General features: G+C 38.3%; 1 protein-coding gene across 4 annotated transcripts in view; it reads right to left on the bottom strand.

Moving 5' to 3' along the window:
• CBL (Cbl proto-oncogene) overlaps positions 1-25,596 on the bottom strand; it is a 78,013-nt gene that overhangs the window by 42,329 nt on the left and 10,088 nt on the right. For 2 of the 4 annotated variants that reach the window (XM_077893829.1, XM_077893831.1), the window contains exon 3: positions 15,747-15,994. The exons of 1 other annotated variant lie outside the window; for it this stretch is intronic. In XM_077893829.1, the coding sequence (XP_077749955.1) occupies positions 15,747-15,994 (248 nt within the window). Of the gene's footprint in view, positions 1-15,746; positions 15,995-17,529; positions 17,661-25,596 lie in introns of those variants that run through there. One more of the 4 variants, XM_077893832.1, reaches the window with a different exon arrangement.

Raw genomic sequence — 25,596 nt, 5'->3', positions numbered from 1 at the left:
TATATCTCCTTTTCCTCTAGTCTGTGACGGTTTCTTAGTCTTTATTATTCTTTGACCTTAACAGTTTTGAAGGGTACTTGTCAGGTATTTTGTAAAGCATCCTTCAATGTGTTTAGCTGTTACTCTCATATTTTTGACAAGACTTGAGTTTACAGAAAGAATGCCACAGAAGTGAGATGCCCTTCTCATCACATCCTATCAGGGGTACATGAAGTCCACATGACATCATTGGTGATGTTAAACTTGACCATTCGGTTAATGCAGGGAGTGTTTGCTATGTTTCTCCACTGTACAGTAAACTAGTGGAAAATATTTCCTTTTTCACAGATATTTCTTCCTAACTCATCTGGATCACCTATACTAGAGACAATATTTTACAATTATTTTACAATAATTAATAATTATTTCCTAAGGAGTTTAAGAAAATAATCTGACTTCCCTGTATTTCAAAATAAGCTTTGAATGTATTCAACCCAAGTTCTGAAAGATTATATAAGCTATTACATACACTGAAGCAACTCTGCAGCTAAAAGTGTATTAGCCCCAAGAACTGATTATTACTTCTCTATACCAGTTCTTCGAATATAGAAACATAGAAGTAACATAATGCAGAAAATCTCTAAAACTTCTCATACCCTCTAACAAATGACAAAACCACCAGGCACCTTTCAGAAAGCTTGTCCTGTGAACTTAAAAAATAAATTTAAAAATATATGGATATATAGACAGACAAAACAAATTATATTAGCAGGAAACAGCTGTGATAGATTCTAATCAAATATATAGAAAGTCTATCTGGTTATCATGAATTATTTACCTCTTGAATATATGACACACTAGATATTTAAATATACAGTTCCTCTGAACAAATAGAGTAGCTACTAAACTTTACTATCATCAAGACTTGGGAAAGAATATGGAATTTTCTGTAACTATCTGAATCTAAGACTTTTGGAGATATAAAAACTAGAGACATCTTCATCACTGCCATTCTCTTCAATTTATTTTCCATGAAAAAATAACCCTCAGGTTCACAATTCTAGATCTCTGTACAACTCTGGTATTACTATTTTAGTTATTTAGTTAACAGAATTTTATTTTTTTTTAAGATTTTGTTTATTTATTTGAGATAGAAAGAGCAAGACAGAGAGCATGAGCAGGGAGCAGAAGAGGGAGAAGCAGAACCCCCACTGCCCCCACCCCCATCACCCTGACCATCGGGAGCCAGACATGGGGCTTGATCCCAGGATCCTGAGATCACGACCTGAGCTGAAGGCAGATGCTTAACTGACTGAGCCACCCAGGTGCCCCTAGTTAGCAGTATTTTAGCCCTTAGTATTTAGTAGTATTTTATAAAATTCAACAAACTTTATTAAGAAACCATAAACAAAGACAATGCCATATAACATAGGAAAGAAAGTCTTCCTGGACCTGTCTAGTTAGCAAAACAGATTCACACAATTTGGCAGGCCAGAGTCAAGTAAAAACCAAGTGCTGTAAGAGTATGGGTGGGAGAACCACAAATTAAAATTAATATAATTTAGGAGGCCTCTTGGGCTTTAGAGAATTAATCTTCAATCAATCAAACTTCACCAGACAACATGGGAAGGAAAGAAACTCCAGGCTAAGGGAGTGACCAAGGCTCCATAAAAGAGCTCGGGGACTGACCAACCAACTGGAATTATCTAGAATGTACCAAAATGGCAGCATATGATAAAACTGAAAACCCAGGTAGGATTCAAAATTTAGCAATTAGAGTGGGAGATATTGCAAATGCAGTGGGAAGTCACTCAGAGTTTGCAACTGGGAGTAACATCTAATTGATTTTAAGGCTATAAATGACAGTGTAGCAGAAAGAGTGAAATAGAGAAAGGACAAAAGCAGAGATCACTTAGGATAGACTGCAGCAGAAAGGTAATGGGAGCCTGAACATAGGCACTAAAATAAGACAGATTTGGGGCACCTGGTAGGGCCTACAACTCTTGATCTTGGGATCATGAGTTCAAGCCCCATGTTGAGTATAGAGATTACTTAAAAAAAAAAAAAATATATATATATATATATATATACACACACACACCCAATACACACACACACACACACACACACACACTTTAAAATACACACACAGGGATCCCTGGGTGGCGCAGCGGTTTGGCGCCTGCCTTTGGCCCAGGGTGCGATCCCCAGAGACCTGGGATCGAATCCCACGTCGGGCTCCCGGTGCATGGAGCCTGCTTCTCCCTCTGCCTGTCTCTGCCTCTCTCTCTCTCTCTCTCTCTCTCTCTGTGACTATCATAAATAAATAAAAATTTTAAAAAATAAAAAAAAATAAAAAAATAAAATACACACACATTTAATAAATAAGACAGATGTGAGAGATGCTACAGAAGTAAAATTTAAGAAAAGACAAATGAATAGAAGAGATGATGAACCTGAAACTGAGCCTGAACATCTGGGAACAGGGTCTTAAAAATAATATATTAATAAAAGCTAATACTTTTTAAGGGCTTTCTATATGTTGGGTACTTTACATATTTTATAATTTAATTCTCACTCACAATCCTGTAAGACAGATTCAATGATTACCCCCATTTTACAAATGAAAAACCCCAGGTTGAAAGAACTAAGCCTAGAACCCATCCCAGAAGTTCGTGCTTGCCACCACACCTGATACCAGTCCCGGAATAAAGAGGCAACTGGCCTGCTTAAAGAAGAGGACATATTCTGGGTTCAGACATGTTGAGTATGAGATGTCTGAAAGACATTAACATGATAATGTCTAACTAGCAGCCTGGGAAACAGATAGGGTAGCAGGTTTGTGAATAATCTGTGGAAGACTGTGGACACTGTTGGGAATGGAATGGAACCATCATTCTCTCACACAGAGCAATCAAACTGAAATGATGGGAGTTTTGAAAAGACTTGGAATATCTCCCTTTGGGAGGAGTGTGGGGGAAGATGGGATGGAGTCAAAACATGAGTGGAGACTTCTCTCACAAAAAGAACAAAACTGGGGCACTTGGCTGGCTCAGCTGGAAGAGCTCTGGGACTCTTGGTCTTGGATCATGAGTTCTAGCCCCATGCTGGGTGTGGAGATTACTTAAGATATATAAATAAATAAACTTAAAACGGCAGAACGGATCCATGTGAATGGTTATTTTGAAATACTGCGGAATCAGGATCCTTTAGTGGCGCAGCGGTTTGGCGCCTGCCTTTGGCCCAGGGCACGATCCTGGAGACCCGGGATCCAATCCCATGTCGGGCTCCCAGTGCATGGAGCCTGCTTCTCCCTCTGCCTGTGTCTCTGTCTCTGTCTCTCTCTCTCTCTCTCTGTGACTATCATAAATAAATAAAAATTAAAAAAATAAAAATCTTAAAAAAAAAAAAAAAAGAAATACTGGGGAATCAATGTCCCAAGCGAACTACCTTTCTAAGAAAATCATGCTAATTTTGTGTATTCTCACATAAGCCAGAAATTAATGCCATCTCTTTGAGACCCAGTCTTCGTTTCTCAGTATCTTTTATACAGACTTGATGAAAATGCATTCAGCATCTTAGCACATCTTCATAGATTCTAAAATTTTAGGGACTGTACCATTCATCCAGTGGCCTCCATCATACTTCCCAACAGGAAAATGTTCATGGAACTTGTATATTAGAGCCACCATGCAAAAGTAAACAATATTTTATTGTTCAGTAAGTTCAGCAAAGTAGAACACTTATGATAAAATGTCAAAGTGCAGAGATATATTCACAAATGAAAAATAAAGAAAAAAATTGCAAATATATCAAGTAGAATACAAGATATTTGAAAGCTATGTGAGAATGCAAACTTAAGCCTATCATAATTGGTAAAAATCTTCAAAATGTAGCAACTCTCAAAAATCTGACAGAATTAGACACAAATAAAAATATAGAAGGCATTTTAATAACATTATAATGAACTCTATATTCCAATAACTTTTACTAACTTACTCATTCTGTCCATATTGAATGCCTACTACGTGGCATGCACTATTCTTAAACTTATAAATTTAAAGGAAATGGACTATTCCATTACCAACCTAGAGTAAACCACAACCATTTAAACAGACTAGGTGTCAAAAGCCCCTCCTCACCCCTCATACAGACATAGTTATGCATGCATGTGTGCACAAGCATGCACAATAGACCATAACAGTACTACAGAGGAAATTTTTGCTAAATATCCCCACAAAAGTGAATTCTCATTTTTGCAAATTGTCACAAATACAGAAAGAATTCATTGTGATTGTTTCCATAATCGAAGACCATGAGAAAAAAATTACATGCTAGTTTCTCTAATATAGATGAAAAAATAATAAATGATTGGGTTTTTAAGATTTTACTTATTTATTTATTTATTTTAGAGACAAAGAGAGAAAGAGCGTGAACAGGGAGAAGAGCAGAGGGAAAGGGAAAGGCAGAGAACTCAAGAAGGCACTGTACTGAGCACAGAGCCAGATGCAAGGCTCAATCTCACAATTCTGACTGAGTTCATGACCTGAGCGGAAACCAAGAGCGGGTCACTCAACCAACTGAACCACCCAGGGGCCCCAAAATCATAAATGATGGTTAAAAAGAATCCAGTGAAGCATTTATACATCATTACAAACTAGAGTTGATCCAAGCAATGCAAGGACTTTAATTTTACAAACCTATTACCACAGCTCACTGTAACAACTGTATACAGAAAAACAAAATATGGTATCGCCTGGGTGGTATCGCCTGGGTGGTATCGCCTCGGTTGGATGAGCATCTGACTCTTGGTTTCAGCTCAGGTTGTGATCTCAGGGTCATGAGATCGAGCCCTGTGTCTGGCTCCTCACTCAGCAGAGTCTGCTTGTCTCTCTCTCTCTCTTGCCCTCTGCCCCTCCATGAACAGATCCACCCCCATCTCTACAAGCTCTCACCCTCTGAAATAAATAAATAAATCTTTTTATTTTACTTTTTTCCCAAAGATTTATTTATTTATTCATGGGGGGGCGGGCAGAGACACAGGCAGAGAGAGAAGCAGGCTCCATGCAGGGAGCCTGACGTGGGACTCGATTCCGAGTCTCCAGGATCACACCCCGGGCTGAAGGCGGTGCTAAACCGCTGAGCCACCGGGACTGCCCCCCAAAAAAATTTTTTTAAAAAGGAAAAAAAGAAAAACAAAACGTTCACTTTATAGAACCAGTGACTTTTTTTTTTTTTTTTTTAATCAGTCACTTTTTATCTCCATGGCAGTCCAGTTCCCACTTCAGTCCCAGCCATCACCATCTCAGAACCCAGATGACTGGTTTAGCTCCTGAATGGTCATGCTGTGCTCTCTGGCAACGAGCTTTGGCAATGAACTAAGGACCAAGGGCTCTTCCTTCCCTCTGCCAGGAGGGGTTTCTCCTCAACATCTTGCCAACAGCTCCCACCAACTCTACATACCAGACAGCTGGTTCTCAGCAACTCTTAAAAACAAGTGGTTCCCAAACTCCCACTTTTTACCTCACTCATTATATTCAACCCCATAAAAAGAGAGTGCAGGAATGGGTTGGGGCTCAGTCTCATGGTACAGCCTGTTTTGCCCAATCCAAGGACTCCTGTTCTCCCCTCCATAGGACACCAAGAGAATAAGGGTCTGTGTGCCTATCATCCTTCTACCCTGACATTGGCCTGGAGTCCACTGAGAGCAAGTTCTCAAAACTACCTGCTGACTGAACACTTGCATAAAGAAAAACTTCAAGAGCCTTTGCATTATGACACTGCTTCTGAAAAAGTTATGGTAAAATATACATAAAATTTAAAATATAAAAATTACTATTTTAAATATTTTCAAGTGTACAGTTCAGTGGAGAGGACACTGAATACTTTTCTCCTCTTATTTCTTGATGACTGTGTATCTCTAAAAAAAAAAAAAAAGCATATGCTTTCTGTGAACGATGCATTATTCTAAGTGTTTTCCATAGATTAACTAATTCATTGTAATACAATCCCCTGAGAACATCTTTAAGTGAGTTATCTGAGGCACAGAGCAGTAACCTGTTTCAGGTCATGGAGACTGGATGGCAGAGGACTCCACTCTGGAATCCAGCTCACATACACAGCCAGCACATTTACATCTAATATACTCTGCCTTAATATCACTGCTTAACATGCATGTTGCCTGACATGTGAGTGTGTCACTGGCTAGAAATGATTGAGAAACTGTGCTAGAAAGCAGGGCCTTAATAATCATTCAGGATCTACAAGTAAAGATTTAATCTACAAAACCTTGATCCTCGGGGGGAGCGGGAAAAAAAAAAAAAAAAAAAACAAAACCTTGATCCAGTGTTTAAAATGTAAAATAGATAATATTCACTCCTACACAGATAGGCCCACAGATCCTGCACAGAGGTTCACATGGAGAACTTAGCTCACAGTTAATACAAACAACAAAGCAAGATTCTCTTTCCTTGGTGCCTTTTTACTCATACTCTTTGAAGTTACAACAGGAGAATCAAAGAATAGGACCACTATTATATGGGTCAACTTTACCCGAGAAAATACAAGTCAACTACTTTAAATGTAAATAACTGGGGCAAGAAGCTCTAAGAATAAGAATGAAACAAGTTAAGAAATACTAACTCTGAATACTTAAACTTGGATTTCAACCATCTAGGTATATTTTATTAGACACTAAAGCTGGGTGAGTGTTTTGCATGTAAAAGGAGGAGGGGGAGGGTTTAAACAGAGAGAAAAGAAAAATGCTAAGGAAGACTTCTTATTCCATTTCTTTGACAAATTTGAAACACTCAATTTAAACTTTCTGAAAAACAAACAAACCTATATTTCCATACACACAAAGTAAAAAAATAAGTTGCCAGGATTAAAGTTCACACTGCATTTTCATACTACTAGGTATCCCTAGCAAGCATTTGCTGCTTTGTACACTACAGCCTGGCAAAAAGGACATTCTTGTAGCCAGCTTTTGAGCTCGTTCTTTAAGATGTTCTAATTTAAATGCAGTTGTACACTTCGCAAGTTATTATCGTTTTAGAGCAAGTCTTGGTTGGCACTATTAGAGCAAAGTGATTAGAAAAAGCTTTGGCACATTCTACTTGACATTCACTGCTTACTTCTCTATAATGCTCTAGTTTTACAAAAGTTATCACAGATTCTTTGAAGGGAGGCAAGAGAGGGGATCTTCAGGTTCCCTTTATTTGCATCATCAAGCTTATTATATCCAATAAGAAATATTTTGAGTGAAATTCTGTTATTAAAGATATAATCCGGGAACCCTGGGTGGCGCAGCAGTTTGGCGCCTGCCTTTGGCCCAGGGCGCGATCCTGGAGACCCGGGATTGAATCCCACATGGAGCCTGCTTCTCCCTCTGCCTGTGTCTCTGTGCCTCTCTCTCTCTCTCTCTGTGACTATCATAAATAAATTTAAAAAAAAAAATATATATATATATATATAATCCTGTGGTAAATCATACCACTGAGTATTTTTGTGTTCAAAGACATGCCTATTAAAAAAAATTATATTAACTTCTCCAAGTCTATGTGGCTTAATATCTAATATTTGAAGTGTGGCCTTCAAGGGCTTATTTCTGTAATAAGGAATGGATTTTAGTTACCGTTCCTTCACATTCAAAGAAAACCAGGGCACCTGGGTGGCTCAGTGGTTGAGTGTCTGCCTTTGGCTCAGGTGGTGATCCCGGGGGTCCTGGGATCGAGTTCTACATTGGGGTCCCCACAGGGAGCCTGCTTCTCCTGCCTATGTCTCTGCCTCTCTGTGTGTCTCTCATGAACAAATAAATAAATCCTCAAAAAAAATAATAATAATAAATAAACATTTGGGAGACTAGCTTTAAAAAAAGAGGCTCTGGCACTTAACTAGCTACATGTACTTGGGTAACTTATTCTAACTCTTAGTAATACAAAAATGCCTCTTCAGGTCCTCTGCCCATTTTTTAGTCAGATTATTTGTATTTCTGGTATTGAGTTTTAGGAATTCTTTATATATTTTGATTACTGACCCCATATTGGATAGATCACTCACAGATCTTTTCTCCCATTCAGCGGGTTGCCTTTTTGTTTTGTTGATTGTTTTCTTCAATGTGCAAAAGCTTTTTAATTTGATATCATCTCAACTGTTTATTTTTGCTTTTGTTCCTCTTGCCTGAGAAGACCAATCCAGAAAAATATTGCTAAGGCTGATAACCAAGAGTTTACTGCCTACATTTTCTTTTTTTTCTTTTTCTTTTTTAAAGATTTATTTGAAGGGTACCTGGGTGGCTCAGTGGATTAAGTATCTGCCTTTGGCTCAGGTCATGATCACAGGGTCCTGAGACTGAGTCCCCGGTTAGGCTCCCTCCTCAAAGGGGAGCCCGCTTCTCCCTCTTCCTCTCCTGCTCCCCCTGCTTGTGCTCTTAGTCAAGTGAATAAATAAAATCTTTAAAAAAAAGAAAAGATTTGAGAGAGAGCACACATGCTGGGGGTAGAATGGTGGCGGGAGGGAAAGAGTCTTAAGGAGACTCCATACTGAGTGTGGAACCCTACATGGGGTTTGATCCCATCACCTTGAGATCACAACCTGAGCCAAAACCAAGAGTCAAATGCTTAACCAAATGCATCATCCAGACACCCCTAGATTTTCTTTTAGGAGTTTTATACTTAAATCCAAATTCCTTTGCACTTCTTTTTGATAAATTTCTAAAAATGGAACTACTGAGCAAGATTCTGAATCTTTCTATATAAACCAGTCCCCAGAAGCTAAATCAATTTCATTCCTATCACAACCAGGTAAAGGAGTACTCATTTTCCTGCACCCTCCCTTTGAAACACTAATTATAAACTGATCTTCCATTTTTTGCCAATCTTTTAGGTCAAAAAAAAAATTATCTTAGGACTAACATTAGGACTGTTCAACTTTCGTATTTGCCTTTTTCTTTTGTGAACTAATCATTTCCTGTGTCAATCTTCTATTTAGAAAGAGAGTTTTTTTGTTTTTTAAATTTTCTTTCTAGTCTCTCTTCTTTCTTGCTCAGTCTCCAATGCCGACTCCTCTCCCCTTAGATGATTCTATCCACTCTTGGCTTTAAATATTATTCCAAATCCCATCAAATTTCTAACTACTCCACACCTCTCCCTCTGAATTCTGAAGCCTACTACAGCCATTTGTCTACTTATCACCTTAGATGGCTTATAAAAATATCTCCAATGTAAATAGATCCAAAATGGAACTCTTAATCCTCCTCACTAACTCTTGAACTCTCCCCACGTCTATACTCCAAAGTCCTCATTTTAATAAATGCTGCTGCCACTGGCAGAGTTCATGATAGAGACCTAGAAGTCATCCTTGATCCTTCCCTCTCATCTTTTCCTGTCCTCCTCTTGTCCAATTCACCAGCAATTATTTTTTATTCTAGCTCCACTCTGTCCACTTTTCTTCCTTTCGGCCTTTCCCCTAGATCAGGCAACTCTCACCTCCCATTTGGCTTGACAGCAACAACCCTGTAACCTATCCCTGTACTCCCATCACTGTTACCCCCACAAGCCTAATATATTTCCCACAGAGCAGCCAACACTATCATAAGGTAACTACCAGATCAGGTCCTTCCCCTCTTTCTATACCTTTCTGTGGCTTCCCATTTACACCATCTATTCCCATTGCTCAAACCAGAAACCTAGCCAATCAATTAACAAGTCATGTCATGCCATTTTTTAAAGATTTTATTTACCTACTTATTTAGAGAGCCAGAACATGCACACATGCACATGAGCGGGGGAGGACCAGAGGAAGAGTGAGAGAGAGAGAATCCCAAGCAGACTCCACGCTGAGTGCAGAGCCCAACGTGGAGCTCAATCCCTCAACCCTGAGATTATGACCTGAGACAAAAATCAAGAAGCTTAACCAAGTGAGCCACCCAGATGCTCCTTGCTAACCTTAGAACATTCCAAGTACTGTCTACTTCTTGCCATTTCTACCATCACTACTTTGGTTCAAGCTGTCATCATCTCTCTAGAACCAAAAGGGGGTGCTGCCCCTTTCTCAATCATTAGAAAAAGTATTCCTAATCTAATTGAGAATCTTCTCTAACCAAGCCCAAACTTTAAAAAAAAAAAAAAAAAAAAAGTATTTAAGAGAGAAAGAGTGAGTATGGGGGGAGGGGCAAAAGGAGAGGGAAAGAAACTTGAGCAGACTTGTGCTGAGCACGGACCCCAAAGCGGGGCTCAATATCACGACCTGAGATGAAACCAAGAGTCAGATGCTGAACTGACTGTGCCACCAAGCACCCCAAGGCTTAACTTCTCCACACGAAGATCTAAGCTGCTATTACCTACTAGTAAGATTTAGCACACTAACTGAAAACCTGTTTTCAGGACACTACAGAAAGCATACAGGAGCACAAACACTTCTGTCTAGTTTGTGCAACACCACTGTTCCACTAGAGAAACACTTAAAACCTTAAAAGCTAAAACCCTAAGGCTACAAGCCTCGTAAGAAAAGGGACTAGTTGATACTCCTCAGTGTGCCATCATCACTGCTCCTAGAGCAGTGCCTACCACCAAGAAAGTACTCAATACTAACTTTTTCTTTAATAAATGGTTAGAACATGAGCTTTTAGTTAGTTCTGAATTATTCCCAGCTGACTACAGTAAAACCAAATCTTAATCATTTCAGTTTATGACTAAAAAGGCAGTAGAGTTACAACAAAAAAGTTTAATCTTACTTCCAAAATATATACAATAGAACAGAAATGTTTTAAAATGAACTGCACTGCATAATCCCATTCAGCTTCGACTGTAACATCCTGTGCAAGAAGGAAACCAGGTGCAAAAGCCAGGGTTACAGATCAAAGGCCCGAAAGCAGCTTATACTTTTTGCTTAACTCATTTTTTATAAAGTCTAAGAGAAATAAGGGCAAGCTTATCTTAGAAGTTACTTTACCTAATATCCTCTCTAAAATAAAGACAGGAAGCAACCATATTGCATACTGATAGATATGCAGAGCAGAGCAGACTTAGGGGTTATCAGGTCTTCAACATCCAGCCCAAGAACAAATTCCCTTGTGCACACAGCTGTAGGGGAACAAGTGAAGTGCATTCTCCAAGCCACAGCAAGTTTGTCTAGAGGGGACACCTGGCCCATGCTGGGCTAACTGCGGCATTTACCTTTTCTTTCGGGTTGACTGGTACAAGGATAATCAACTGATCTACAGCAAGCTAAAGTCAAAAGTAGAACTAAGAACCAAATGTTCTGTTACAGTGGAAACCCATAAGATGTAAATGTTGGATGTAGCAGAGGTCAGTGTTCCTGCAATTCAGACATCTCTCTGAATCAAGAGAATGCAGAGAGCATTTCCAACCCTGGTTTCGGTTACTCTTGAGACCTATCTGCATCCTTGCCCTTGATGCAATCTAACATACTTTTCCTAGAATTTTTCAAGTCCACAAATTTTTCTCTCCCAAGAAGCAAAACCAAGAATGAATAAATATGGGCATAAAAGGCCCATAATACCCCTTTCATGATAAAAAATACTAAGGAATGGAAGGAAACCTTAACCTGATAAAGGACATCTATGAAAATCCCACAGCTAACATCACACTCAACGGTGAAAGACTGAAAGCTTTCCTCCTCATATCAAGAATAAGACAAGGCTCTCTGCTCTTACCACCTCTATTCAACATAAATTCTATCCAACGTGACGTTCTAAACACCACAACTAGACAAGAAAAAAATTAAATAAAAGGCACCCATAAAGGGGAAGTAGTAAAACTTTCTCTATTTGCAAATGACATAATCTTGTTTGTAGAAAATCCTAAGGAATCCACTAAGAAACTACTAGAATCAATAAATGAGTCCTGCACAGTTACAGGATACAAAGTCAATATACAAAAATCAATAGTGTTCTATATACCAGTAATAAACTATTCAAAAATGAAATTAGGAAAACAATTCCATTTACAATAGCATCAGAAAGAATAAAATATTTAGGAATAAAATTTTTTAAGATTGATGTATTTTATTTTCTTAAAAGATTTTTAAAAGTTATTTGAGAGAGCACATACACTCACAGGGGGTAGGGAGATGGAGAGAATCCTCAACCAGATCCTCTATTGAGTGCAAAGTCCAATGCAGGGCTCAATCCCAGAACTAGATGAAACCAAGAGTTGGTCACTTAATCAACTAAGGCACACCTACCTAGGAATAAGTTAATAAATTTATTATGTATAATAAATTTAACCAAGGAGGTGAAAAACTTGTACACTAAAAACTACAAAACACTGCTGAAAGACATTTAAAAAGATCTAAACAAATGGAAAAACATCCCATGTTCATAGATCGAAAGACTCGGTATTAAGACAGCAATACTTCCCAAACAGATCTACCAGTCTAATGCAATTCCTATGAAGAAAACTACAGGGGATCCCTATGTGGCGCAGCGGTTTAGCGCCTGTCTTTGGCCCGGGGCGCGATCCTGGAGACCCGGGATCGAATCCCACATCGGGCTCCCGGTGCATGGAGCCTGCTCCTCCCTCTGCCTGTGTCTCTGCCTCTCTCTCTCTCTCTCTGTGTGACTATCATAAATAAATAAAAATTAAAAAAAAAAAAAAAAAAGAAAACTACAGCCATCCTTTAGCAGAAATTGATGAGCTGATCCTAAAACTCAGAGAGGATCTAAAAGGACATCAAATAGCCAAAACCATCTTGAAAAAGAAGAGCAAAGTTGGAGGACTCACACTTCCTGATTCTAAAGCTTTACTACAAAAGCTACAGTAATCAAGATGGTGTGGATACCGGTCTAAGGATAGATACATAACCAATAGAAAGAAGAGACAGAAGCCAGAAATAAACCTTCATACACATGGCAAACTGACTTTTGACAAGGGCATCAAGCCAATTCAAGGGAGAAAAAATGTTCTTTTTAATAAATAGGGATCCCTGGGTGGCGCAGCGGTTTGGCGCCTGCCTTTGGCCCAGGGCGCAATCCTGGAGACCTGGGATCGAATCCCACGTCGGGCTCCCGGTGCATGGAGCCTGCTTCTCCCTCTGCCTGTGTCTCTGCGCCTCTCTCTCTCTCTCTCTCTCTCTCTATCATAAATAAATAAAAAAAAAAAATTTAAAAAAAAAATAAATAAATAATGCTGGCACTAAAGGACACCCATATGCAAAGGGACCCTTACCTTTGACTACATACAAAAATGAAATCAAAATGAGCACAGGGATAATCTTCATGACATTTGATTAAAGCAATGGTTTTCTAGCCATGTATCAAAAGCACAAGTAACCAAATAAAAAATAATGGACCTCATCAAAATTAAAATTGTGCTTCAAATGACACTAAAAAAAAAGTGAAAAGACAACCCACAGATTGGGAATAAAATTTTGTAAATCATGTATCTAATAATGGTCTAGTATCCAGAATCATGTAAAGAACTCTTACAACTCAACAATAAAAAGAAAAATAGTCCCAAATGGGCAAGGATTTGAACAGACATTCCTCCAAAGAAGATATACAAATGGCAATACATGAAAAAAATGCTCACATTATTACTCATTAGGGAAATGCAAATCAAAACCACAATAATAGCCACTTCATACCCAGTAGGATGGTCGTAAAAATCGAAAACAAAAACAAAAAAATAACAAGTGTTGGTGAGAAACTGGAAGAACCCTCCTCATACACTAGAGGAATGTAAAATGCTACTGTGGTAAACAATCTAATGGTTCCTCAAAAAGTTAAACATAGAATTACCATATGACTCAGCAATTCCATTCCCAGGTATTTACCCAAAGAACTGAAAACATACAGCCACACAAAAACTTGTACACAGATGTTCACAGCAGCACTATTCATTATATCAAGTGGAAACAACCCAACGTCCGTAATCAAAATGCAGTACATATCCACGCAATCAAATATTACCTGGCCATTAAAAAGGAATGAAGTAGTACTGACCCACACTCTAACATGAATGAGTTGTGAAAACATGCGCTAGGAAAGCCAGACAAAAAAGCCCACACATTATGAGTCCACTTACGTGAAGCATCTAAAACAGGCAAATCTTCAGAGATAGAAAGTAGTTATTTGTGACTGCCAGGGGCTGGGGGGGGAGGGGAGCAGGAGTGGGGAATGAGCAGTGACTGCTAATGAGTGTGGAGTTTCTTGTTGAGATGATGGAAACATTCTCAAATTAGATAGTGGGGATGGTTACATGACTTTGTGAACATACCAAAAACCACCGAATTACATTCTGTAAAAGGGTAATTACATTCTGTAAAAGTGAGAATTTTATGATATGTTAATATCTTAATTTAAAAGAACTGATTAGGAAAAAAAGTATTTAAGGAACTGAAATACAGATCTCAAAGGTCATACAGTAAAGCCATACATTTTCCTTTGTAAAAATAAATCTGAATCTCAACTGAAATTTATTTATTCTCACTTTACATATATACCTTGTACCAACCTAGCTGTATGGATTTAAAGTGTATTAAAAACTTCATATTATGGGGAATAAAACTGATACAGACAAATATATCGACAGGTTAAAAAAATGCAAAAGAACTTGAAAGCAATAGTGTGAGGTTACTTAATAGGGGCAAATTGGTCTATGTATGTACTTCATTATGGTCTGACAATATCATTAATACACAGCTTGATTTAATAACCTATTTGTCTATATTAAAGAAAATGAGGATTATGATTAAAATCAGAGCTAACCCACTTACCACTTTCATTGTGCTGATCACTATTCTAAGTATTGAACATTTACTCACTCACTAACTCCCAACAACCAGCAACCCTACAAAGAAAGTACTACTACTATCTCATTTTATAGATGAAGGAACTGAGGGATCACAGAGCTAAGTAGCAAAAATAAGGTTCAAATGTAGGCTTCAGGAGTGCCTGGGTGGCTCAGCAGGTTAAGCATCTACCTTTGGCTCACATCATAATCCCAAGGTCCTAGGATTGAGCCCTACATTGCATCAAGCTCCCCACTCAGTGGGGGAGGGGGAGGGAGTCTGCTTCTCCCTTGCCCTCTGCCCCTCTCTGCTTCTGTTCTCGCTTGCTTAAATAAATAAATAAATAAATAAATAAATAAATAAATAAATAAATAAAATCTCAAATGCAGGCTTCAGAGTCCATCCTCTTAACCAGTACACCATACTGCCTGCCTCTCAGGGATGAACAGTTCATTGTTTAAAAAAAAAAAAAAAAAAGTTGGAACAATGTTCAGTTTGCTCTGAGACTGGAAAATCTACAATTTTATTTCACTATAAAAGTGCTCTTAAAAAAATTTTTTTTGTTCTATGGCAGCCTATATCTACATGAGAATGTCTAGAGGTAAAAGAACACTTACATCCTGACTCTAACCTGTCCTCACAGCTCACTTGTCTTCCGCACAACTCTAGCCAAACCAGACTGCTCATGTTCCTTAAACATACACAGCCTGCATTTTCATGCTCGTGTGTTAAGTCTTGTTTTCACTTCTCTGATTAGAAGGGCAAGTAGAAATTTTCTAAAACCCAGCTAAAAGTCACTGACTTCTCAGAGGTAAACAAATCTATCAATCTATCAAAGATAGGGTGGTTTAATATCCTCCAAGGCAACGTTTTACATACAACGCATCTTTCAATCAAATGTCAACTTTGCATTCTCATTGACCTAAAATTTAAAACCAATTTAGCTATAGTTCTGTGTGTTACCCATTTAGGCGGTCACAGACCTGAATAAGTATTTGTGTAGTATTTGCCATTACCTAGGCTGAGAATTCTCCTCATACATTCTTTCTTTCCCCTCCTTGAAGAGGCTTATGGTCTGCTTAGTTTTCTTCATCAAATTCTCCATGAACACCCTAAAATACTCATTTTCTCCAAGTGTCTCCATCTTCCCCTCATATCTTGACAAGATAGTGCGGAGATGCTGGTAGGTATCTGGCAGCAGGTCTAAGATATAAGGTGGGCTATTCTTTAGCGCCAGCTTTGGGTTCTGACACAACCGCACCACCTGCAACAAATGGAAAAGAAGGGCTATTACTTGGAGGATCTTAAGGACAATTTCCTTTTTCAAGTTTTTAAAAAAAAAGAAAGTTGTAAAATATGTGCTCTGTTGCAGAAATGTAAAAAAAATGCACAAGACCATAAGAAATGATCCATAACACCCCTGCCCACGGGCAATTATTTTACATTTTTAGTGGTACCCCTAAAAGGGTGGGCTCTTAAAACCATACAAGAGACTAATGGTCCAGATATTACATAGCAGACTACGGGGCCCTTGGCTGGCTCAGTCAGGGAAGTGTGTGACTCTTGATTTAGGGGTTGCCGAGTTTGAGCCCCATGGTGAGTTTAGAGAGGACTTAAAAATAAATCTTAAAAAAAAAAGAAAAAAGAAAAGAAAAATTATGTAGCAGACTAAACATTGCAGGTGGAAGGAGACATCGCACTAACGCCTAAGTAGTACTAGATGGGGGCACCTGGGTGGCTCAGTCAGTTAAGCGTCTGCCTTCTGCCTTGGGCTCAACCCTGGGGTCCTAAAATCAAGGAGCCTGCTTCTCCCTCTCCCTGCCCCCCACTTTTGCGCTCTCTCTCTCTCTCTCTTTCTTTCTCTCTCTCTCTAATAGAGAAACAAAATCTTTAAACAAATAAAAAGAAGTGCTAGATGAATTAGGACTAGCTTATTTTAAATGCTTGGCTCACCCCAAACACAATACAGAAAATTCCCAAGGATAGAAATAAAGAACACGGCTGCCGTGGGTAGTGATGTAGAGGCCAAAGTCCTTAACAGCCATTAGGGTCTGGGAGCAAAATGGCCCTGAACTCAGTGAACCATGTAGCTCAACTGAGACATCATTCCTTGCCATATAAATGACCTCTAGCCCCACACTAGGTGTAGAGGTTACTTAAAAACAAAACAAAGACCTCCAGAATTTGCATGATAATTCTTTTTCCCATCTTTTATTTTCAACTTCTCTGAGTTATGTTTTATGTAGCTTTCTTTTAAAGAACACGTAGCTGTATTTTTAAAATCCACTATAACAATCTTTGTTTTTTAACTAGCAAGTTTAGTACATTTTATATTTGTTTTAATGACTGATAAATTTGTACTTATTCCTACCATCTTCTTTTGTACTATATGTGGATTTTTCGGTGTCTGGGAAGGATAAATTAGTGGGAGAGAAAAGTGTGTTAGAAACAGACCCACATGATATAGACCCTTCATTTATCACAAAGAAGTGGTCTTTTCCAAAAACAGTAGTGGAACAATCGGGTATCCATACAGAAAAAAAATAAAAATCAAACTAAACCCCTCACCTTACACCATACCAAAATAAAACAAAACGGACATAACAAAACCACAGATACACACACACACACACACACACAAACGCCAAAAAGTAGACCTTGGGTTATAGACCTAAATGTGAAAGGCAGATCTATAAAGCTTTAATATAAAAAGAAGTATCTTCACAAAAGAGAAAACTTTCTTAAACAGGACTATAAAAAGCATTAACCACATATACAAAAAGTTAATTAAAATTCTACTTTATCGGGTAGCCCGGGTGGCTTAGCGGTTTAGTGCTGTCTTCCACCCAGTTGTGATCCTGGAGACCCAGGATCGAGTCCCACGTCGGGCTCCCTGCATGCAGCCTGCTTGTGTCTCTGCCTCTCCCTCTCTCTCGCTCTGTGTCTCTCATGAATACATAAATAAATCTTAAAAAAAAAAAAATTCTACTTTGTAAGTAAGAACTCCTGTTTATACCTTATAAAGAGTAAAAACACATGAACAGAACCAAAGAATGTATCTGTAATACATATATATCCAAATGTATATATCCAGAATATACAGGAATACTTCAAGATATCCCAGGTTTGATTCCAGACCACCGTAATAAAGCACATATCTCAATCAAGTGAATCAAATTAGTATTTTGGTTTCCCAGTACATATAAAAGTTATATTTATACTATAGTCTATTAAGTATAAAATAGTATTAGGTCTTTAAAAACGAACATACCTGAATTAAAAAATACTTTACTACTAAAAAATGCTAACCATCACCTAAGCTTTTAGTGAGCTGTAACCTGTTTGTGGTGGGGGGGGGTCCTGCCTCAATGTTTAGTGGCTGCTGACTGATTAGAGGTAGATGCTAAAGGCTGGGGTGGCTGTGGCAGTTTCTTAAAATAAGTCAAGAGTGAAGTCTACTGCCTCGACTGTTCCTTTCATAAATGAGTTCTCTATAGCATGTGATGCTATTTGATAGCATTATACTCATAGTAGTAATTTTTTCAAAACCTTTCAATCCTCTCAAACTCTGCTACAGCTTTATCAATTAAGCTTACATGATATTCTAAATCCTTTGTTGTCACTTCAACAATCTTCATAGCTCCTTCCCTGGGAGTAGATTGCATCTCAAGAAACTACTTTCTTTGCTCAACCATAAGAAGCAATTCCTCATCCATTCAAGTTTTATTATGAGACTGCAGCAATTCAGTCCCACCTTCAGGCTCAACTTCTGATTCTAATTCTCTTGCTATTTCCACCACAACTGTAGGTATTTCCTCCACTGAAGTCTTGAATACCTCCAAAAGTCTACATAACAGTTGCAATCAAATTCTTCCCAACCCCTGTTAACGTTATTTTGGCTTCTTCCTGTGAACCACAAATGTTCTTAATGGCATCTAGAATGGTAAATCCTTTCCAGAGGTTTTTCAGTTGACTTTGCCTAGATCCATCAGACGTCACTATCTATGGCAATAGCCTTATAAAATCTATGTCTTAGGGCAGCCCCGATGACCCAGAGGTTTGGCACTGCCTTCGGCCCGGGGTGTGATCCTGGGGACCTGGGATCGGGTCCCACGTCGGGCTCCCTGCATGGAGCCTGCTTCTCCCTCTGCTTCTCCCTCTGCCTGTGTCTCTGCCTCTCTGTGTCTGTCATGAATAAATAAAAATAAAATCTTTAAAAAATAATAAAATAAAATCTATGTCTTAAATAAGACTTGAAAATTAAAATTATTTCTCAGGTCTATGGGATGCAGAATGGATGCTGTGTTAGCAGATGTGAAAACATTCATCCCATTATACATCACCATCAGACCAGGTGCAATGTCAATAAGCAGTAATGTTTTTAAGTAAATTTTATGAGCAGTAGGTCTCAACAGTGGGCTTAAAAGATTCAGTAAACTATGTTGTAAATGGCTGTGCTGTTTTTCAGGTTTTGTTTCATTTGCAGAGCTCAGGCAGAGTGGATTTAGCATAATCCATAATGGCCCTAGGATTTTGAAGGGTAAATGAGTACTGGCTTCAAGTTAAAGTCACCAGCTCATGAGCTCCTAACAAGAGAGTCAGACTGAGCTTTGAAGCCAGGCATTGACTTCTCTCTAGCTATGAAAGCCCTAGATGGCATCTTCATCCAATAGAAAGCTGTTCAGTCTGTGCTGAAATATCTGTTTAGTGTAGCCACCTTTACTGACTACCTTAGCTAGATCTTCTGGATAACTTGCTGCAGCTTCTACATCAGCACCTGCTGCTCCAACTTGCACTTTTATGTTATGGAGACGGCTTCTTTCCTTAACCCCCATGAACCCACCACCAAATTTCAATATTGTTGTGTCTCAGGAAATAGGCCAAACAAGTGGGAGAGAGATGGGGAACAGCTGGTTAGTAGTCAGAACACAAAGACTATTTATCAGTTAAGTCTGCCATTTCAGGGGCACCTGGCCGGCTCAGTTAGTAGAGCATACAATTCTTAATCTTGGGGTTGTGAATTCAAGCCCCACATTGGGCATAGGGCTTACTTTTAAAAGTTCACGAGTTTTTATGGATGTGGTTTGTGGTGCCCCAAAACAATTAGAATAGTAACATCCAAGATCACTGATCAGAACAAACATAAATGAGAAAGTGTGAAATATTGGGAGAATTTACCATTGGACACACAAAATGAGCAAATGCTGTTGGAAAAACAGAGTAGAGAGACTTGCTTGACACAAACCTTCTATTTGTAAAAACACTTTTCTCTGTCTTCTCCATCCTCTGCCTCTCAGTGGTTTAGTCTAGATTTTTTCCTAATTTATCTTTCACTTTACTAATTTTTTTTCAGCTCTATCTATGCTGTTAAAACCATTCACTAAGTTCTTAAAAATCAGTTGTGTTCTTCAGTTTCAGAATTTCTATTTCAAATCTGTCAAAATTATCAATTTTGTCTTTAGTTCTTCTAACATATTACCCATAGATTTTTTGAAGTCCGTGACTGATAATTCAAATATCTCTGCCTGTCCTGTGGGTATGTTTCTATTGTCAACTTTTCCTCTTGCTTTCCAGTTGCATTTTATCTTTTCATATGCCTGGTTATTTTTTATTGAACACTGATATAAAAAAAAATTATAGACACAATCTGAGGCCATGGATGATGTTACTCAGAAAGAGTTTACTTTTGCTTCTGGCAAGCAGATAACATAGGGACATCAGGAATCTATATTATCTTAATCTGATCCAGAACTGAGCAGACTGAAAAGCTGGATTTCAGTCTCTGTAAAGACTAGTCTACTTCTGTTTTACCCTTACCCTACAGTTTAGGCCCTGAGGAACCCAACTCCCAAACCAAGAGTTTCCCGGGACCCTCTACCTTGGCAGGCTCTAATTCCAATTTTTTGTCCTCCTTGACATCAGCCTTTTGAAAACTCCACTCAGCCTCTAAACCGTCACTTCCAAAATCAGCCATGACCTCATGAACAAGGCAGTCTCAAACATCAGGCTAACTTCTCAGAGCTTTCCTTATCTTCCAGAACTTGGACCCATAATTCCTTACTGCCTTTATAGCTCTTCAATGCCTTCTAGGTTTTCTAGCTGTCAGCAATATATTTGGTTTGAAACAACCTAACATTGTCTAACAGTGGTAGAAGCAAAATCTGAACTTTTGCTTTTTATTTCACATTTAAAAACATCTATTTCCTTGTGTCTACAAAAGCTCATTATAAGCTTGAGATGTGTTAATGATTCCATTCTATGGATATACCCTAGAATATCTTAACCACACCCCTACTCTGTTTTAACATTTACGTTGTTTTCAAATCTTTACTATTCCAAGTATCATTGTGATGAACTTCGCAGGGCATGTTCTTCTTTTATACATCAGATTATTTCCTTCAGATAGATCCCCCAGAAGTGGAAACATTAGGTCCAGCTAGAGTAACTGCAATATTCCCACTTAATAATTAATCATCGATGATTCTTCAAATGACAAGTCAGATAACATTAAAATTTAAAAAAGCTAGGCATTTTATTCTCTGTACACTATTTCCTGAACTGTTAAAAAACAGCCCCATATAATCCTACTAAATAAACACAAGCCGAATCAACAAAAATATGTGATATATGAATATTTCAACAGTGTTTTAGGAAGTTGCTCATCCTATCAAAGGTTTCAAGCCTAACACAGCCAAGAAAACAGACTCTACCTCAGAAAACAACTATATTCTAAGTGCAAGAGTTAAGAATTCATACTAATATAGTCTCCAATTTATAAGTGTTGCGTTTCAAAACCTCATTTGTAAGTCAGTTGTTTATAATTCAGAATTTTTACAGACTATATGTTTATAATAAAAATAATTATAATGACAGCTTCCTGATGAGGTTAGATCATGAAGGAAGGTAGGGGAGACTGACACGAGTAAGAGATCAAGACCCAGCAAAGGCCACAAGAGATCTATAACTGGAGGTTTTTATTTTCACAGCTAATTGGACATCATATGCAGAAAGAATCAGAAGAGAAAAAGAAATTATGAGGGTCTAAGACCTGAAACCATAAAACTCCTAGAAGAAAACACAGGTGTTAAGCTCTTTGACAATGGTCTTGGTAATTTTTTAGATCTGCCTCCAAAAGCAAGGGCAAAAAAAGGAAAATTAAAGGGGACAACATCAAACTAAAGAGTTTCTCCCCAGTAAAGGAAACCGTCAACAAAATGAAAAGGCCACCTACCGAAAGGGAGAAGATATTTGCAAATTGTGTATTTGATAAGGGGGTTAACATTCAAAATGTTAAAGAACTCACAAAACTCAATAACAAACAATCTGATTTTCATGTGAGCAATGGATCTCAACAGACATTTTTTCCAAAGACACACAGATGGCCAACAGGCATATGAAAAGATGCTCAACATCACTCATCATCAGGAAAATGCAAATTAAAACCACAATGAGATATTACCCTACATCCGTCAGAATGGCTAGCATCAAAAAGACAAGAAATAAGTGGTGGCAAGGATGCAGAGAAAAGGGAACCCTCATACATTCTTGGTGAGAATGTAAATTGATGCAGCCATATGGAAATCAGTATGGATGTTCCTAAAAAAGAATTAAAAATAGAACCATCATATAATCCAATAATTCCACTTGTGGATATTGATCTGAAGAAAATAAAACTAATTTGAAAACACATGCACCTCTATATTCACTGCAGTACTATTTACAATAGCCAACATATGGAAACAACCGAAGTGTCCACGGACCGAGGATAAAGATGCGATATGTATGTACAACAGAATACTACTCAGCCCTAAAAAGGAATGAAACCTCACCACCTGTGATAGCAAAGGTGGGCCTTCAGGATATTCTGCTGTGAAATACTCAGAGAAAAACAAATACTGTCTGATTTCACTTATATGTAGAATTTAATAAAACAAAGAAGCAAACAAAACAAAACTCACAGAGAACCACCAAATTGGTAGCTGCCACGTGAGGAGGTCAGCAAAATGGATGAGGGGAGTTAAAAAGTACAAAGTTCAGTCATGGGAATGTAATGCTTTGTGACTATAGTCAATAATACTGTATTGCATACTTGAGAGTTGCTAAGAGAGTAAATCTTGAAAGTTCTCATAGAAAAAAAATTTGTGAGGACACCTCTGTAACTTTATATGGTGACAGATGGTAACTATACTTGTAGTGATCACTCTGCAATGTATACAAATATTGAATAATTCATTATTATGCTATACACCTGAAACTAACATATAATGTTACATGTCAATAATACTTCAATAACAACAAAAGAAAAATGGGCTCTAGGCGGAGAATTAAAATAGAATAACGGTGTAAAAAAAAAATGCTCAACACTCCTTTAGAATAGTGAATAGGTAAAGCTTTTCTGAGGTGAATTTGGACTAAGAGTTGAAATTACAGGACGGAGGGGGATCCCTGGGTGGCTCAGCGGTTTGGCGCCTGCCATCAGTCTGGGGCGTGATCCTGGAGTCCCGGATCCAGTCCTGCATCGGGCTCCCTACATGCCTATGTCTCTGCCTCTCTGTGTCGGGAATGGGGAATGGGGAATGGGGAAGGGAAGGGAAAAATTAATTAATTGATTGATTAATTACAGGAACTAGCCATGTAGTATCACTGGAACAGAAGCCCAGATAACTAATCCAACAATCCGAAAGTGGGAACAGGTCTGGGATTTGTCTGAGGAATAAAAAGATCAGTGAGACTAAAACGGAGAGAGCAAAGTGGAGAGAGCAAGAGAGAGATGTGGAATAGGCGGGAATTAACAAGGAGACATTACAATAAAACACAAGCTTTTAAGTTTTCAATTAAAATGAAAAAGGAGCAAATGTTTTCACATTTTGATAAAACTACATCAACCAACTACATCAAATGTTCCATTTCGGTCATTTACCTTCACTAAATTTCTTAACCTCTGAGCCTCAGCTCTTCTAATTGGCAAAAACAGAAAATACCTACCTCACAGTAAACACTTACAAAAGGCCTGCACAGCTTCCAATAAAGTGGGTACTCAAGATGTGTTAGTTCTGCTTCCCACTGCCATTCACCTTGACCAGGCTTATCTTCAGGTAGGCAGGAATTACGTATTGAAGATCGAGTGGTAGACCACACATCCTTTCGAGGACTCCCAGAAACTGGTACCATAATTCCTACCATCCTGGCTCATGACACTGCTACCTTCCCAATCCTGCATGGTCTCTAAATGATGACCAAAGAACAGAGAAAAAGCAGCAGGAACTCAAGAATAGGGGGACCAGTGTTCTGCGAAAGCTACAGTATCCACCCCTTCAAAGGTCCAAATCCAGCAGAACTCCCAATAAAGAGTTTACACTTACATTAAGGGCTACACACACCAATCCATATGTTCTATTTAAAGGTAAATGCAGGGATCCCTGGGTGGCGCAGCGGTTTGGCGCCTGCCTTTGGTCCAGGGCGCAATCCTGGAGACCCGGGATCAAATCCCACGTCGGGCTCCCAGTGCATGGAGCCTGCTTCTCTCTCTGCCTATGTCTCTGCCTCTCTCACTCTCTGTGTGTGACTATCATAAATAAATAAAAATTTAAAAAAATATATTAAAAAAATAAAAATAAAAAAAAATAAAGGTAAATGCATTAACCTCACAGAATATAGGTTAAAATGCAATATTTGCCTAATACTTCTGGAAAAAAAAGATACACTTCCTTTGGACAACAAAACGAAAACTAAAATTGCTTAGTCTTACATACAATGCCCAACCTATAACACATAATCATAAACGCTAATGGCAATTAATTGGAAAACGCAACACACCTTATAACATACCAGATTTAAAATATCACAAATTTGGGACTCGTGGGTGGCTCAGCAGTTGAGTGTCTGGCTTCGGCTCAATCTGATCCCAGGATCCAGGATCAAGTCCCACATCGGGCTCCCTGCAAGGAGCCTGCTTCTCCCTCTGCCTATGTCTCTGCCTCTCTCTCTGTGTCTCTCATGAATAAGCAAATAAATCCTTAAAAAAATAAAATATCACAAATTTAAAAATGTCTCAAAACACTTCATTTGCTTGCATTTTCAAGCTAGTACCATGTGCGTGCCACAAATATTATTTGTCCCATCTTCGAATGACCTTATAAATACCATTTGCAGTTTAACTGTCTGCTTTTCTCAAGATCTTTTTGAGATGAATCATCACATGACCAAGGAAATCATTATTCCACTAACAACTCGAGTTTTTAACACTAACAAAGACCATAAAGAAAATATATAAGTAGACCTATTCTTTTGATATTAAAATTTTCTACAAAGAAATGCTCTCAATATGTACAACCTCTAGGAAAACTTTAAATTGGCATAGTTAGCTAAAGCATAAATGGGCACTCAAATGTTCACCAAAAAATTTCTGAACAGCTAAAATATTTTCCTGCTCAGTGTATCCTCCATTTGGCCAACTTTATTTTGCCTTCCAAGTCTCGCAACAGCAAAAATGGCTTCCTTTTGTTTACTTCTGCCTGTACATTTGAGCATCACTCAAAACAATGCCAAAAAGAAACGTGCTTAGCTCTGGGAAAGCAACAGCATCCTTGTACAGCTGCCATACAGTCCATTCATAATAGCTTTCTCATTGGCCTCACTCCTCCCTTTGCTTCTGCCAAGGCTCAATGGTCAACAGAAAAAAATTGGAAAGGACTATGATCACAATAAAGAAGAATAAAATTATGCTTGGAAATGGCTGAATTTATAAAAAGAAAAAAGGTACCAAGAACAGCGCCTCAGCCTAATTCTACTCTGAACAGACGCTTTTCTAACACTCAGGAACGTGAATTTCCAATTAGGCAGAAAACTCTAAGCATATAGAACTAT

Source organism: Canis aureus, chromosome 3 (assembly GCF_053574225.1).
Source record: "Canis aureus isolate CA01 chromosome 3, VMU_Caureus_v.1.0, whole genome shotgun sequence".
NCBI classification, from domain to species: Eukaryota; Metazoa; Chordata; class Mammalia; order Carnivora; family Canidae; genus Canis; species Canis aureus.
Note: the sequence above shows the minus strand (reverse complement) of the source record. Positions and strands in the feature narration are given on the sequence as shown.